Source organism: Staurois parvus, unplaced genomic scaffold, assembly GCF_062004578.1.
Source record: "Staurois parvus isolate SC_StPar_1 unplaced genomic scaffold, SC_StPar_1.0 ptg001495l, whole genome shotgun sequence".
NCBI lineage: Eukaryota > Metazoa > Chordata > Amphibia > Anura > Ranidae > Staurois > Staurois parvus.
In genome coordinates, this window is record NW_028319291.1 from 131,167 (window position 1) to 145,000 (window position 13,834).

Sequence of the window (13,834 nt, forward strand, 5' to 3'; positions counted from 1 at the left end):
TAGGGGATCATGGGGCCCCTGTGTCCTTGCCCACACTCAAAAAAGCCTATGAAAAAGGTACCAGGGGCATCTCATGGGGCCCCCTAATGACCCCGGGCCCTCGAGCAGTGCCTGAGTTTCCAAATGGTCAGTCCGCCCCTGTACACAAACCAAGCAGTAGGGGGAGTAAGTATCAATGGGGTAAGGGGAGAGCTTTCAAGAGAACCTGTCACTCTGTCCTGGCTGAATAGGAAAAGTGACAGATCCTCTTCAAGCTGATGTCTTTCACATGTATATTGTAGAAAACATTCCAGACAATATAGTTCTGGTTGAGGAGAAAGCGGCTGTAGAATGCAAAGCAGGAAATGTGCAGCAATTTAAATCCTTGAATAATGCAACTTAATTACCCCCCCCCCCCCATTGTTTTATGTTCTATACAGCAACAGATGACACTTGGCATGAATATGATTTTTTTTTTCTTTTTTGCAAGCGCTTGCAGTATTTCTCATCACAGACACACAGCCTTCTACTGGATTTGCTGATGGGGATTTTTCTTTTTTTTATCATCTGAGATTATCATATGAAGAAATGTTTAATTACACTGAAAGGTTTTCGGTTGCAGATGATTAGTGCGGTCAGCCTGGACAGGAGAGCAGACATAATCATGGATAATGCAATGTACGGGGTAATCTGAAGGTTTATGGGATGTCTGGGAGAATGGACTGGATCTAATCCGCCTCCTGCATGAACCGGGCCGCCATGGCAGCTCTGACACAATGCAGATACACGGAAAGAAAACAAAGTGTACCGTAATAAAAATATAACAATGAGAAATTGTCCTTATCCACAGAGATGGCATAGAGCAAAATGCCCCCCCCCCCCGAAAGTCAGTGACCTGACAACTTCCTGGGCTGTCTGTGCTGATATCAGACCAAGGGCGGACTGACCATTTGGGAACTCAGGCACTGCCCGAGGGCCCGGGGTCAGTAGGGGGCCCCATGAGGTGCCCCTGGTACTTTTCATAGGCTTTTTTGGGTGTGGTTTGAGTGTGGGTGAGGACACTGGGGCCCCATGATCCCCTATTGCCCGGGGGCCCCATGAGTTGTCAGTCCGCCCCTGTATCAGATATCATTGTTTGCAACTATCATGGTGGACTTGAAAATGCTCATAAAAAAATTTTTTTGAGTACACTGGGATGTCCATAAAAAAGTTAATCAGACCTGTAGTATTTTTTTTATTATTTTTTTTTTATTGGTGTTATTGTTGTCATCGTGGTTGTTTTTTTTTATCATGTCCATTAATCCCTCTTTTTTTTTTGCACAGTTTTATTTATTTATTATTTTATTTATTTATTATTATTTATTTTGATATTATTGTTTTAAGGTTTTGTTTATTTATTTTAGTATTATTTATTGTTTATTATTACATTTTTTTATTTATTAAGTTTCAGCAGAGGTATGTCCAACTTCTAGTATTTATTTTTTAAAATATTATTATTATTATTATTATTATTATTATTAATAATAATAATAATAATAATAATAATAATAATAATAATAATATTTTAGTTGTTATTGTTGTTTTCTTATCATGTCCACTAATCCCTCTTTTATTTTGCGCAGTTTTATTTATTATTTTATTTCTTTATTATTATTTATTTTATTAATATTATTGTTTTAATATTTTTTTTTTAATTATTGCTATTTACTTTATTGATATTATTACTTATTCTTTCTTTTATTTATTTATTTTTAGGGTTTCTATTTATTTATTTTTTTAAGTATTATTTATTGTTTATTATTTTTTTTTATTTATTGTGTTTCAGCAGAGGTAAGTCCAACTTCTAGTATTTATTTTTTAAATTATTATTATTATTATTATTAATAATAATAATAATAATAATAATAATAATAATAATAATATTAATAATATATTTTTGTTGTAATTGTTGTTTTCTTATCATGTGCACCAATCCCTCCTTTTTGTTTTGTAAAATACAGACACTTACCTGTCCCTCTGTCCGGCGGTGTCCTCACCACTGCTGGTTTCACCGGCCGTCTTCTCTCCCTGGCGCTGGCATCTTCAGTGTCGGCACCCGGCTGTAACAGCTTGCGGCTTCACAGCCGGGTGCCCACTGCGCATGTGCAAGAAGCACTGCGCTTCGTGAATGGCTCCATAGTCTTCTGGGACCTGTCACGTGTCCCAGAAGACTATGGGGAGGGAGGGGGGAGGACAGCTTCCGCTTCCGATTGCCTAGGCGATCGCAGCAGAAGTGGGAGCGGGTACCAGTCAAATTCGGGTACCCCCTCCCCAAAGTTGCCAATCCTTAATGGGGAGCGGGGGGATAAAGGCCTAAAGCGGAACTTCCCCTTTTGGGTGGAGCTCAACTTTAAACTCTCCAGCAGTCCACACCAAACTGAGCATGTGCACTCCTAGAGCTCTGTTCTATCAGCAGACGGATTTGGGGACAGTAGAAGAAGGGGAGGATCAGAGAAAACAGGATCAAACAGCCTTTTTTACACAATGCAGAGGATTAAACTCTCTAGCCAAACACACCAAACTGAGCATGTGCAGAGCGACTCCTAGAGCTCCGTTCTATCAGCAGACAGATTGGGGACAGTAGAAGGAGAGGATCAGAGAAGACAGGATCAAACAGCCTTTTTTACACAATGCAGAGGTTTAAGCTCTCTCTAGCCATACACACCAAACTGAACATGTGCAGAGCGACTCCTAGAGCTCCATTCTATCAGCAGACAGATTGGGGACAGTTTAGTAAGACTTTAACATTTGCCTTCATGAAGTGAAGTGTCACGGTTGTGCTCGGTATTTACAGAACAGAAACTGGTGATGATGTGAGTGATCCCCAGCTGCATGTAGACGGAGCAATGGGTGAAAGTCTCAGAGTGGGCGCCCCATAGCCCGCAGGGAAGGTCAGCTCTGACGTCACCTGAAAACAAATCCATAAAGAGTTCCACTCCGGGGCAGGTGAGCGCGGATACAGGACTTGTACAAACATCTGACATGAAACTGAAACGAACGTCCCCTCCAGCAACACTGCTGTTCCCATGAATTATCCATGAGCGGAGGAAAGACGATCGCAGGCACACCGGCTATAAGGACCTTCCAGGAACATGGTGGCTCCATAGACCTTCCATCACGAGGCCGAGACTCCGTCCTTCCCTGCTGGTCAGTGTTACCTGCCCAGGTGTAACCCAGACCTCCTATCTGATCATGGGCAGACTCTGCTTCATACATAACACATGACAGGTAATGAGAAGAGGGACTGGACGACTTTATCGCAGAACTGCAGCTTTTACAGAATCATTTATAAACTCCGTACAATTATACACACCACCGTGCTGCACTTATCTAATTAACGGACTTATATGGACACGAAAAACGTAATAAACAGATTTAAAAAAAAAAATTAATGGAGTTATATGGACACGAAAAACGTAATAAACAGATTTAAAAAAAAAAAAATTAATGGAGTTATATGGACAGAAAACAAACATAATAAACACATACTCGAGTGAAGTCCAGGGACATGGTTTGTCGTCTGATTCGCAGACCTTTTCAGTGGGGGAGCTATGGACATTACAGGACAGAAGAATATGCAGGAGCCCACATTACCGTCAGTCTGTTCAGGGGTCGGATCCACTACTGATGACTGGATGATCGAACGCAGGCTCATTATTATACAGTATTTATATATCGCCAAAAGGTTTACTCAGCGCTGTACATATAGTGGGGGACAGTACATGAGACAAGACAGTAACAAGACAATACACGAGGGGTTCAAGGGCTCATGGAGCTGAGCAACACCTGCAAGTATATAGCAGTGACTCCACTGCACAACCCATTGCTGTACTGTATGGAAAAGAAAAGAAAAAAACATAAAAGAAAAAAAAGAGAAAAGAAAAGAAAAAAAGAGAAAAGAAAAAAACGAAAAAAGAGAAAAGAAAAAGAAAAGAAAAAAAGAAAAAAGAAAAAAAAGAGAAAAGAAAAAAAAGAGAAAAGAAAAAAATTAAAAAAGAGAAAAGAAAAAGAAAAGAAAAAAAGAAAAAAGAAAAAAAAAGAGAAAAGAAAAAAAGAGAAAAGAAAAAAAGAGAAAAAAGAGAAAAGAAAAAAAGAGAAAAGAAAAGAAAAAAAGAGAAAAGAAAAGAGAAAAGAAAAAAAGAGAAAAGAAAAAAAGAGAAAAGTAAAGAAAAAAAGAGAAGAAAAAAAAGAGACAAGAAAAGAAAAAAAAAAGAGAAAAGAAAAGAAAAAAAGAAAAACAAATAAAAGAAAAAAAAGAGAAGAGAAAAGAAAAGAAAAGAGGAAAAAAAAGAGAAAAGAGAAGGAAAAAGAGAAAAGAGAAGAAAAAAGAAAAGAGAACAAAGAAGAGAAAAGAGAAGAAAAAGAAAAAAGAAAAGAGAACAAAGAAGAGAAAAGAGAAGAGAAAAAAAAAAGAGAAAAGAAAAAAAAATAAAAAATTAAAAGAAAAAAAAGAGAAGAGAAAAGAAAAGCCGAAAGAAAAGAGAAGAGAAAAGAGAAGAAACAAGAAAAGAGAACAAAGAAGAGAATAGAGAAGAGAAAAGAGGAGAAAAGAAAAGAGAACAAAGAAGAGAAAAGAGAAGAGAAAAAAAAAGAGAAAAGAAAAGAGAGAAGAAAAGAGAAAAGCCTGCTACTTATGGGCGTAGCTCAGGGGTCACAATGACAGGTGAATCTCCACCTCTCAAACGTCGCCTACCCTTGTTTTACACGGTGTCGCTGGGGAAAAGTGCTGTGTCACCCTGCGTAAGAAATTCTGTAAACTCCAAAGGTCCTCAGCTGACCGGCAGGGGAATGCCCAGCCCGTCCCGGGCCCTCTGAGTTTCCAGTTTCACCTACACAGGGTGACAGGGCAAGCCCCTTTCCCCCAGCAGCGCACTCTCTACCAAGCTCAGTACAGATCCTCCGGGCAAGCCACACGCTACATCACGGGTGCCAAACTGGCGGCCCTCCAGCTGGTGCCAAACTACAACTCCCATGAGGCATCGCAAGATTGCCAGTTACAAGCATGACTCCCAAAGGCAGAGGCATGATGGGACTTGTAGTTATGCAACAGCTGGGAGAGCCGCCAGTTTGACACCCCTGATCTACACTGTCGGGTGAGAGCGGCCGGCTTGTATTTGAATCTGGTGTCTTCTAGGGAGCGTTGAGGACCCTTTTATTCACAGTGGTGGAGGACTGGAAGATTTACACAACCATTGTGGTGTATTTTAAAGAAGAACTTTAACTGTTGCGCTGAATAATTTATGAAATTAAAAAGATATCACTGATGAACACAAGGATTGATTATTATATCGCAGATTTTGGCACTTGAAATTGGTTAGGAACACCTGTATGGTATTGAGGTGTATTTGGGCAGCACAGCGGCTAAATGGTTAGCACTTCCCCCTGGCAGTACTCGGGTCGTTGGTTCGAATCCCAACCACAGCACCACCTGCATGGAGTTTGCATGTTCTTCCTGTGCCTTCATGGGTTTCCTCCATCACGCCAAAGACATGCTGGTAGGTTATTTTGGCTCCTGTCTAAATTGTCCCTAGTATGTGTATGTATGAATGTGAGTTAGGGACCTTAGATTGTACGCCCCTTGAGGGTTGGGGACTGATGTGAATGTACAATATATAAAGTTGTGCTCAAAAGTTTGCCTACCCTGGCAGAAATTGTGAAACATTGATACTGAAAATATCAATACCAAAAAATGCTCTTTTATTGAAGGATGATCATATGAAGCCATACTGCACCAATGCCATGAAAAAAGCCCGGTTACAATATTCCTGACAACACCTTGACATGCCTAACCGGGCTTTCTTGTGTCATTGATGCAGTAAAGGCTTCTTTCTGGCACCTCCACCATGCAGCTCATTTTTGTTCAAGTGTCATCATATTGTCCTCCTTCAAAAAAACCACACTAATTCCAGAGCAGCCTGTACCTTTCTTGTGGTTACCTCTGGGTTTCCCTTTGTATCCCGGACAATTCTTCTGTCAGTTATGGCTGCAATCTTTCTTGGTCTACCTGACCTTGGCTTGGTATCAAGAGATCCCCGAACTTTCCACTTCTTAATAGGTGATCTAACAGTACTGATTGGCATAGTCAAGGCTTTGGAAATCTTTTTATGTCCTTTCCCATCTTTATAAAGTTCCATTACCTTGTTATGCAGGACTTTTGACAGTTCTTTTCTGCTCCCCATGGCTCAGTGTCTAGCCTAGTCAGTAAATCCACGTGAGAGCTAACAGACTCATTGGCTATTTATACTCTGACACTAATTGCAATTTAAAAAGCCACAGATGTGGGACTTTAACCTCTAATTGGCATTGTAACCCATGTGTGTCACCTTGTGGGTCTGTACCAAGGATGAACATTCCAGGGGGCGGAGACTTCTGATCCAGGGGGTGGAGACTTCTGATCCAGGCCATTTGGGTGATCTTTGTTATCATTAGGATTTAAAAAGGAGCTAAACAACTGTATGATAATAAATGGCTTCATATGATCATCATCCTTCAATAAAAGAGCATTTTTTGGCATGTCAGTCATTTTCAATATCAATGCCAAAATTTCACAATTTCTGCCAGGGGGTGCAAACCTTTGAGCACAACTGTATGTAAAACGTTGCGTAAATTGATGGCGCTATATATGTACCTGTAATAATAATATTTTTGCTCTGCCAGAGAGGTTTTTTTTTTTTCACATTACCCTTGTTTGTTATACATGATGTCTATTATTTATGGCAGCAGCATGTATATTAGTAACTGGATGGACTTTTGTCTTTGTTCAGCCAGACTATGTAACACATGGGTGTAAACATTCTCCAAGGTGCAGGGAATTAAAGCGGAGCTCCACCCAAAAAGGGAAGTTCCGCTTTAAGGACTGCTTCCCCGCACCCCAATAACCACTTCCCGCCGGCGCCTCCCAGCCCTTTAAGAGTTTCAGAAGCTGGTTGGAGGGGCGGGGTGCATGGTCATGTGACTGCCGTGAACGGCAGTCACATGATCGGGAAAGGTCCCAATCGAAAGAGGAGATCGGGACCTTTCCTTGAGTACCGGACATGTGTGCTGGGAGTGGGCAGGGCACGTGCTCTCTGCACATATGTCCTTTTTTTTTAATAGAACACAAATGTGCGGCCGCTCGGCCTCTAGGCCCAGACGCCGGGAGGCCGCACATTTGCATTCGGCTGGCGTGAAGAGGTTAAGGATTGGCACCTTTGGGAAGCAAGGTGGGGGGGGGGGGGGGGGGTTGAGCAGGTACCCAAATTTGACAGGTGTCCGATCACCTAGGCAAGCGGAAGGTGTCTTCCCTCCCTCCCTGTAGTCTTTTGGGACACATGACAGGTCCCAGAAGACTACAGGACCATTCACATAGTGCAGCGCTACTCGCGTATGCACAGTGGGTACCGGGCTGTGAAGCCGCAAGCTGTCACAGCCGGGTACCCACACTGAAGACGCCGACCTCCTGGAATACAGGACGGCCGGTGAAATGGGCTGCGGGGGACACACCGAGGGACAGGTAAGTGGCTGTTTATTTTAACCACTTCCAGTCCGAACACTTTTACCCCATTCCTGCCCAGGGCAATTTTCAGCTTTCAGCGCTATCACACTTTGAATGACGACAAATTGCGCGGTCATGCAACATTGTATCCATATGAATTTAGCATTTTTTTGAGACAGATAAAGCTTTATTTTGGTGGTATTTTTCACCACTGGGATTTTAATTTTTTTTGCTATGTAAATTAAAAAGTCCAAAAATTTTGAAAAAAAAAAAAAGTGTTTCTCTTATAACATTTTGCAAATAAATTAGTATTTCATCATAAATCTTGGCCAAAATGTATTCCGTTATCTTTTTAGTAAAAAAAAAAAACAAAAAAACAACCAAATTAGTTTATAACCAAAAATTATAATTTTTAAACATTTTTTTATATTAGTTTTTATTTATTTATTTTACATACTGTCACCCTAGCAGTACAGTGTCACCATGGTGACACTGTACTTCTTGTGGGGGGTGATGAAGATTTTTTTATTTTTATTTTACAGATTGCTTTTACACCCATAAAGGCTGTAAAATCAATCATTTCTCCTTCTCTCTAGCTGCATTCTTGCAGCCATTGAGAACTACTGAGTGAGCTGTGATTGGTCACAGCTTGTCACATGGTACAAGGCTGTTAATAGCCCTGTACCATGTGACCTCTATGATCATTCACAGATTTCACACGTAGTAAGCAATGATGTCACAAGTGACATCATTGCTTACTACTCTGCATGTCATCACTGATTGGCCAATCAGTGATCACACGATTGGAAACTCGTACAGAGGTCCCGTCCGACGATCAGTGTTCCACTATGCCCGGAGGACACAGTGGGCACCGGATCACGGTGCTGCGCCCTCCAAGGGAGCGCGCACAAGCAGGGGGCAGGGTGGCCGTTTATAAAACCCTGCACTGCCACCGTCTGGCTGTTTATATACAACAGCCGGACGGGAGGTGGTTAAAAGTCCGCAGTTACAGTTTTTTTCACAGGTTGAGTTGAACTCCGCTTTAAGAGGCATTTGATATCAGTGAATGAACATCGTCGATGTAAAGTAACAACTTGGAGGAGTTCAATGACCAACGGCAATAAACAGACTGAAGAAATGAAGAAAGAAACCGGCACATCCGTAGAGCCACAAACACTGAAAGAATTGCATTTGCCTGCAAGAAGCCATTTATTTTATTAATTGAAAACATTGCTGTAAACGAGCGCGTTGTGTATTTGAACAGTTACGTACAGAAAATATAAAACTTCTTTTTTTTTAATTTTTATCCAAAATTCAGACACAGCTACAAGAACTCTGGAAGAATTGTCGAGGGGAAACCAGGCAGTGGATGTGGCATGCTTTGGCCCAGTGTGCTGCGGCTAGAACTCCAGAAGGACTGGCTGGATTACGAGTTGTTCTGTAAACAGTACGAAAAAAAACAAAAAACCAAAAAAAAGGACTCTCCGCCGTCCAGAGACCTGGATAGTATTTAAGCAACAAACTCTTGGTCAACAAGAACATTTTCTACAGTTCGGCCTCTGCAGCAGAAATACCTCGCTGGAGGAGATGCCTGCGTCCTTTACACAGAAGAACTGCGAGCGCGGTAACAGGAATTGTCCATTTGTGAGGCTGATGGGTTAGGAATCGTCATCTGGAAAGTCCAAGTGTGTTTGCTGTGTTTGTGTGGTGCAGCTGTATCTGGGATTCCTTTGCCGATGGTCACTGAGGAGGGAGCGGTATTCCTCTGGGGTCGGTGACCTGCCCCTCTTGCAGGTTCTTAACAAGCTGAGCCAGCCAGCGTTTGGTTGTGGTGTCGTCCTTCAGGACCTGGGCGAATGTGGTGTCTTTCAGCTGGTCAGGCAGACATTGTCGCAGGGCTTCTCGTGCTCTGGAACGCAACAAGAAACAAAGCTTGTTCAAATTTCTCCATACTAAACATTTTCATAATACACATACAACAGACCTGGGCAAATCACGGCAACAGGGCCGACTGCGGCCCACAATGCCTCCCAGGGGTGGACTGACCGTTTGGAAACTTGGGAACTGCCCGAGTACCTGAGGTCAGTAGGGGGCCCCATGAGATGCCCCTGGTACCTTTTTCATAGGCTTTTTTGAGTTTGGGCAAGGACACTGGGGTCCCATGATCCCCTTTTGCCCGGGGGCCCCCATGAGCTGTCAGTCCGCCCCTGCTAAGGGGTTAATCCTCCATATTATGTAAAAAGGCTGTTTGATCCTACCTTCTCTAATCCCCCCCCCTTCTTTTGCTGTCCCCAATCCATCTGCTGATAGTAGAGCCCTAGGTGACACTCTGCACATGCTCAGTTTGGTGTGTATAGCTGGAGAGCGTGTGTGTGTGTGTGTGGGGGGGGGGGGGGGGGAGCATGTGAGCAGCCAGGTCAGAAGGGGGCCCCCATGAGATGCCCCTGGTACCTTTTTCATAGGCTTTTTTGAGTTTGTGCAAGGACACAGGGGCCCCATGATCCCCTATTGCCCGGGGGCCCCATGAGTAGTCAGTCCGCCCCTGATGCCTCCACTGTCAGCTTGCCTCCCTAATGCAGGCTATACATGGTTCGAACCCAAGGATTTTTAGTCCGAAAATCGAAAACGTTGTTCGCTCAGTAATCCGATGGCGCCATCATAGATTTCGAGAATCGTCCGACCGAGTCCTAAAGTTCACCCCGTAGAACAGGCAAAACTTCTGTTCCTTCCAGGTCACAGCTCATGTGCATATTCTTTTCAGAAAAACGATCGTACAATTTGACCATCATAGAGTTAAAAATCGGTCGTTTTTCACAAATTTTCCAAAATGCCCGATCACCGAAAAGGGGAGGAACCAGGAAAATCGGCCAGTGCCATTGACCCCACTAACAGAGCGAAAAAAGGCTGATTATTCTTGGGTCGAAATTTGACATTTTTCATCTGAAAATCAGACCTAAGAATAATCAGCCTTTTTTCGCTGTTAGTGGGTCAATGGCTCTAGCAGATTTTTGTGGTTCCTCCTCTTTTTGGTGATCGGCATGTTTCTACGATGAAAAAAGAAGCTTAAAAAACGCACCAATCTGCTCCAATCAAGCTACAGAAGTAGCTCCAAAACGTTTTTTTGAGCTTCAAGCATTTGGCTTCAATCAGCTTGGAGTGGAATATGTCAACTGGCGCCATGAAGACGCATTGAATTTCTCCCTTCTGTTTTGGAAACTTCAGGCTACAAAATGCTCAGGTGTGAAGGGAGCCTTAGGCCGGCCATACATGGGTCAAAATTTGACTGTTTTTTCGTCCGAAAATCAGACCTATGTTTGGCCGGCCTAAGGCTCCCTTCACACCTGAGCATTTTGTAGTTTGATGCATACATAATGGACAAATATCAGATAAATATAATCAGCAATAATGATATTGAGGAGTTCACTCCCTTCTCTTACAGCACTCTGCACTGAGCTTAAAAGTATAGCTAAAAGTCAAAACTTTTGTTTAAGTTTTGGATAGAGTGGAGAGGAATTAGAACACCTCTCTATTTGTCCTGGTGACCTTTATCACTGAAAGCAAATCCTAAATTTGGGGTTGTCACCAGGACAGGAACCAAGGGGAAATCTACTTGTGACACTAGTTCTGGTGACAGCCAGGGATTCCCTAATTTTGGAGAGATTTCCTCTCATGTTTTGCCTATTGGATAGGTAGTGAAGGAAAATCTCCCAATAGAACACAAAATAGGAAAAGAAAAAAAAAAAAAAAAAAAAAAAAAAAAAAGAAGAAGCGGTTATAACCCTTTGTTACTCCAAAATCGAATCCAATATCAAAAATGAAAAAATTGGATTTTTTTTGTTACACACCGTAAAAACCGGTTCTCCGAGTTCATTGATGGATACAGCTGTTCTATTCTTGACCACAGGGTTATAGCACCACCTACAGGAGTAGAACACTTAGCAGAAGAAAAAAAAAAAAAAAAACACAACACCGCCTATGGGCAGTCCTAGCTGGTATAAACCCTCTCTCTCGGTTATAGGCAATTCAATTTGTAACAAAGCAGTGTCAGAAGAATAAACTCCAATAGAGGGGTGGGTGCTGTGTCCATCAATGAGCTGTCGCCCAACAGCTGGAAGATCTTTGTAGGATATGGGGCCGCATATTTGCATACCTCTCTTTCTGCTGGGAGCGTGCCGCACAGCACGCTCCCAGCACAAAGGCCGCGGTGTCACTGAGAGCCACGGGTCCCGTTCTAACGATCGGGACCCGAGACTCCCGATTCCGGGTCACATGATCGCCTCTGATTGGCTATCACAGTGATCAGTCACTGTACAGCCCGGCCCCCTTGTGTTTTTTTTCTCTATGAATGGAGGAGAAAGAGAAGTTGTCTCTCTAACTCCTGGCATACAGGGGAAAAAAATGTTTGTTAAAATAAAAAATAAATAAGTAAATATTAAAAAATAAAAGAAAAAAAATAAAGAAAAAATACCTAGATCAAGGTTTGATCTAGTTCAGTGCCAGGGTAAGTGTTTGAGTCAAGGTCAAAGGTCAGGGTTAAAAGAAGTTTGGTGTCAGTGTGTTTTAGGTTTAAAAAAAAAAAAAAAAAAAAAAAAAAACACAAAACAAAACAAAAAAAAATACGCACTATTGTTTCTGGGCTGTACTACGGGTACAAGCAACAAATAACACGCATATATATGGTATCGCTGCAATCGTCCAGAGCTGGAAAATGTATTTAGGGTTGTTCTATGGTGGTAGGTTATGGTAGTAACAAGTAACACACAGCTAAAATTTAAATAATAATTTTTTTTTTACTATTTTGGGCCAGTTTTCCTTTGATAAAAAAAAAAAAAAAAAAAAATCAGGAGATATCCATTACCATTTACCACCAAATAAAAGCCCAATTTGTCCTGAAAAAAAAAAAAAAAAAAACGCGCTAAAATCCACCTGAATATACAAAGTAGTTGTGATGATATGTACAATTCTACTAACACAGGTCAACATTGCAAATTTGTGCTTAGGCATTTAGATTTGTTTTCGTACGTACTCTACAGCGCCTCAGGATATGCACAGCCAAAAGGGAAGCCAAGGGTACCAGGACAGCGAAATCCAAAAGGAAATGCTTCAGGGGTGCAGCCCTCCTCAGACGGGGAAATCAGCCACTGGATAAAGAGAAATCAGGAGGCGCACACACCTAGTGCATTATCCAAGGTTTATTGTAAAGAGTAAAAAATAATAAAAACATACTCACAGACGAAGCGTGTATCTAAAAAGCATAGAAAAATGACGATGGCCACAACGGCAGGCAAGGTGTCCTCACTGTCACCTGAGCCATCACCAGCAAGGCTCCCACTTTTCATCCATTACACATCTGCATCAGAGGCTGGTCATTAGCTCTGAGGAAAGGGATTCGTCCCCGAAACGCGTCAGCCATTTGACCGCACTGACAGTGAGAACACCTTGCCTGCCTGTCAGGGATCTCCTCGATCCCCGCCGCGATGGTCCCGGCGCAGGCGCAGTGCACCGCCCTGTGCAGGGACAAGGGCACTAGGTCTGGGCCGGCCGCAGCGTTAGAGTTCGCGCATGCGCAGTAGAAGCCGCGGCAGCCCGCTGGGCACCAATGGCAGCGCAGGGTGGGATATTTAAATGGCCCTGAGCTGTCATTTCAGTGCCTTCTGGTCTTACCTGTATCCTGTGAATCTGAACCTGTATCTAGTAAGTTATTTGACCCGGATTGCTCTTGACCTGCTGATTTCTCCTGCCCAGACCCTTGCTTTGCCTGACCTCTCTTCTAAATGCCCCTCATTAGATCTGACCTGCTGTTGCTGACCTGGCGTGTGACCCGACGATTCTCTGTCCGCTCCCTTGTACCATACTGTCCTCTACGTTACCAACTCGGTCCGTCTGACTTCGCACTTGCTCAGCGATCCATCCCATCGGGGTCACCCGACCTCCTCATATCTGGCTCTCCCTGGTGGGAGCCCCTGGCGAACACCCCTACCACTGACAGGTGTGCTCAGTAGTTGCGACCTGGTCTCGGGGTACTACAAGTCCATCCCCACCATCAGGGGCTCTGGTGAACAAGTACCCTGGGACTTAGACTCCGCGCACACCTGACCAGTGGAGTGCTAGTGGTGCCGCTAGGCGGTCCCTCACACTGCCGTTGTGGCCATCATCATTTTTCTATGCTTTTTAGATACATGCTTCGTCTGTGAGTATGTTTTTATTATTTTTTACTCTTTACAATAAACCTTGGATAATGCACTAGGTGTGTGCGCCACCTGATTTCTCTTTATTTAGATTTGTTTTTCCCTTAGGCGTGAAGGGGTTAAGCAGCCTGGAGATGAAATCTCCCACTTGGTC

The 13,834-nt window shown here is 42.9% G+C and overlaps 1 protein-coding gene across 1 annotated transcript in view; it reads right to left on the reverse strand.

Annotated features, from left to right (window-relative positions):
- Positions 1-8,682: 8,682 nt before the first annotated feature.
- Positions 8,683-13,834, reverse strand: part of CNOT9 (CCR4-NOT transcription complex subunit 9) — a 36,550-nt gene continuing 31,398 nt past the window's right edge. The window contains exon 8 of the mRNA XM_089662592.1: positions 8,683-9,401. Within this exon, the coding sequence (XP_089518718.1) occupies positions 9,233-9,401 (169 nt within the window). The 3' untranslated portion in view covers positions 8,683-9,232. The remainder of the gene's footprint in view (positions 9,402-13,834) is intronic.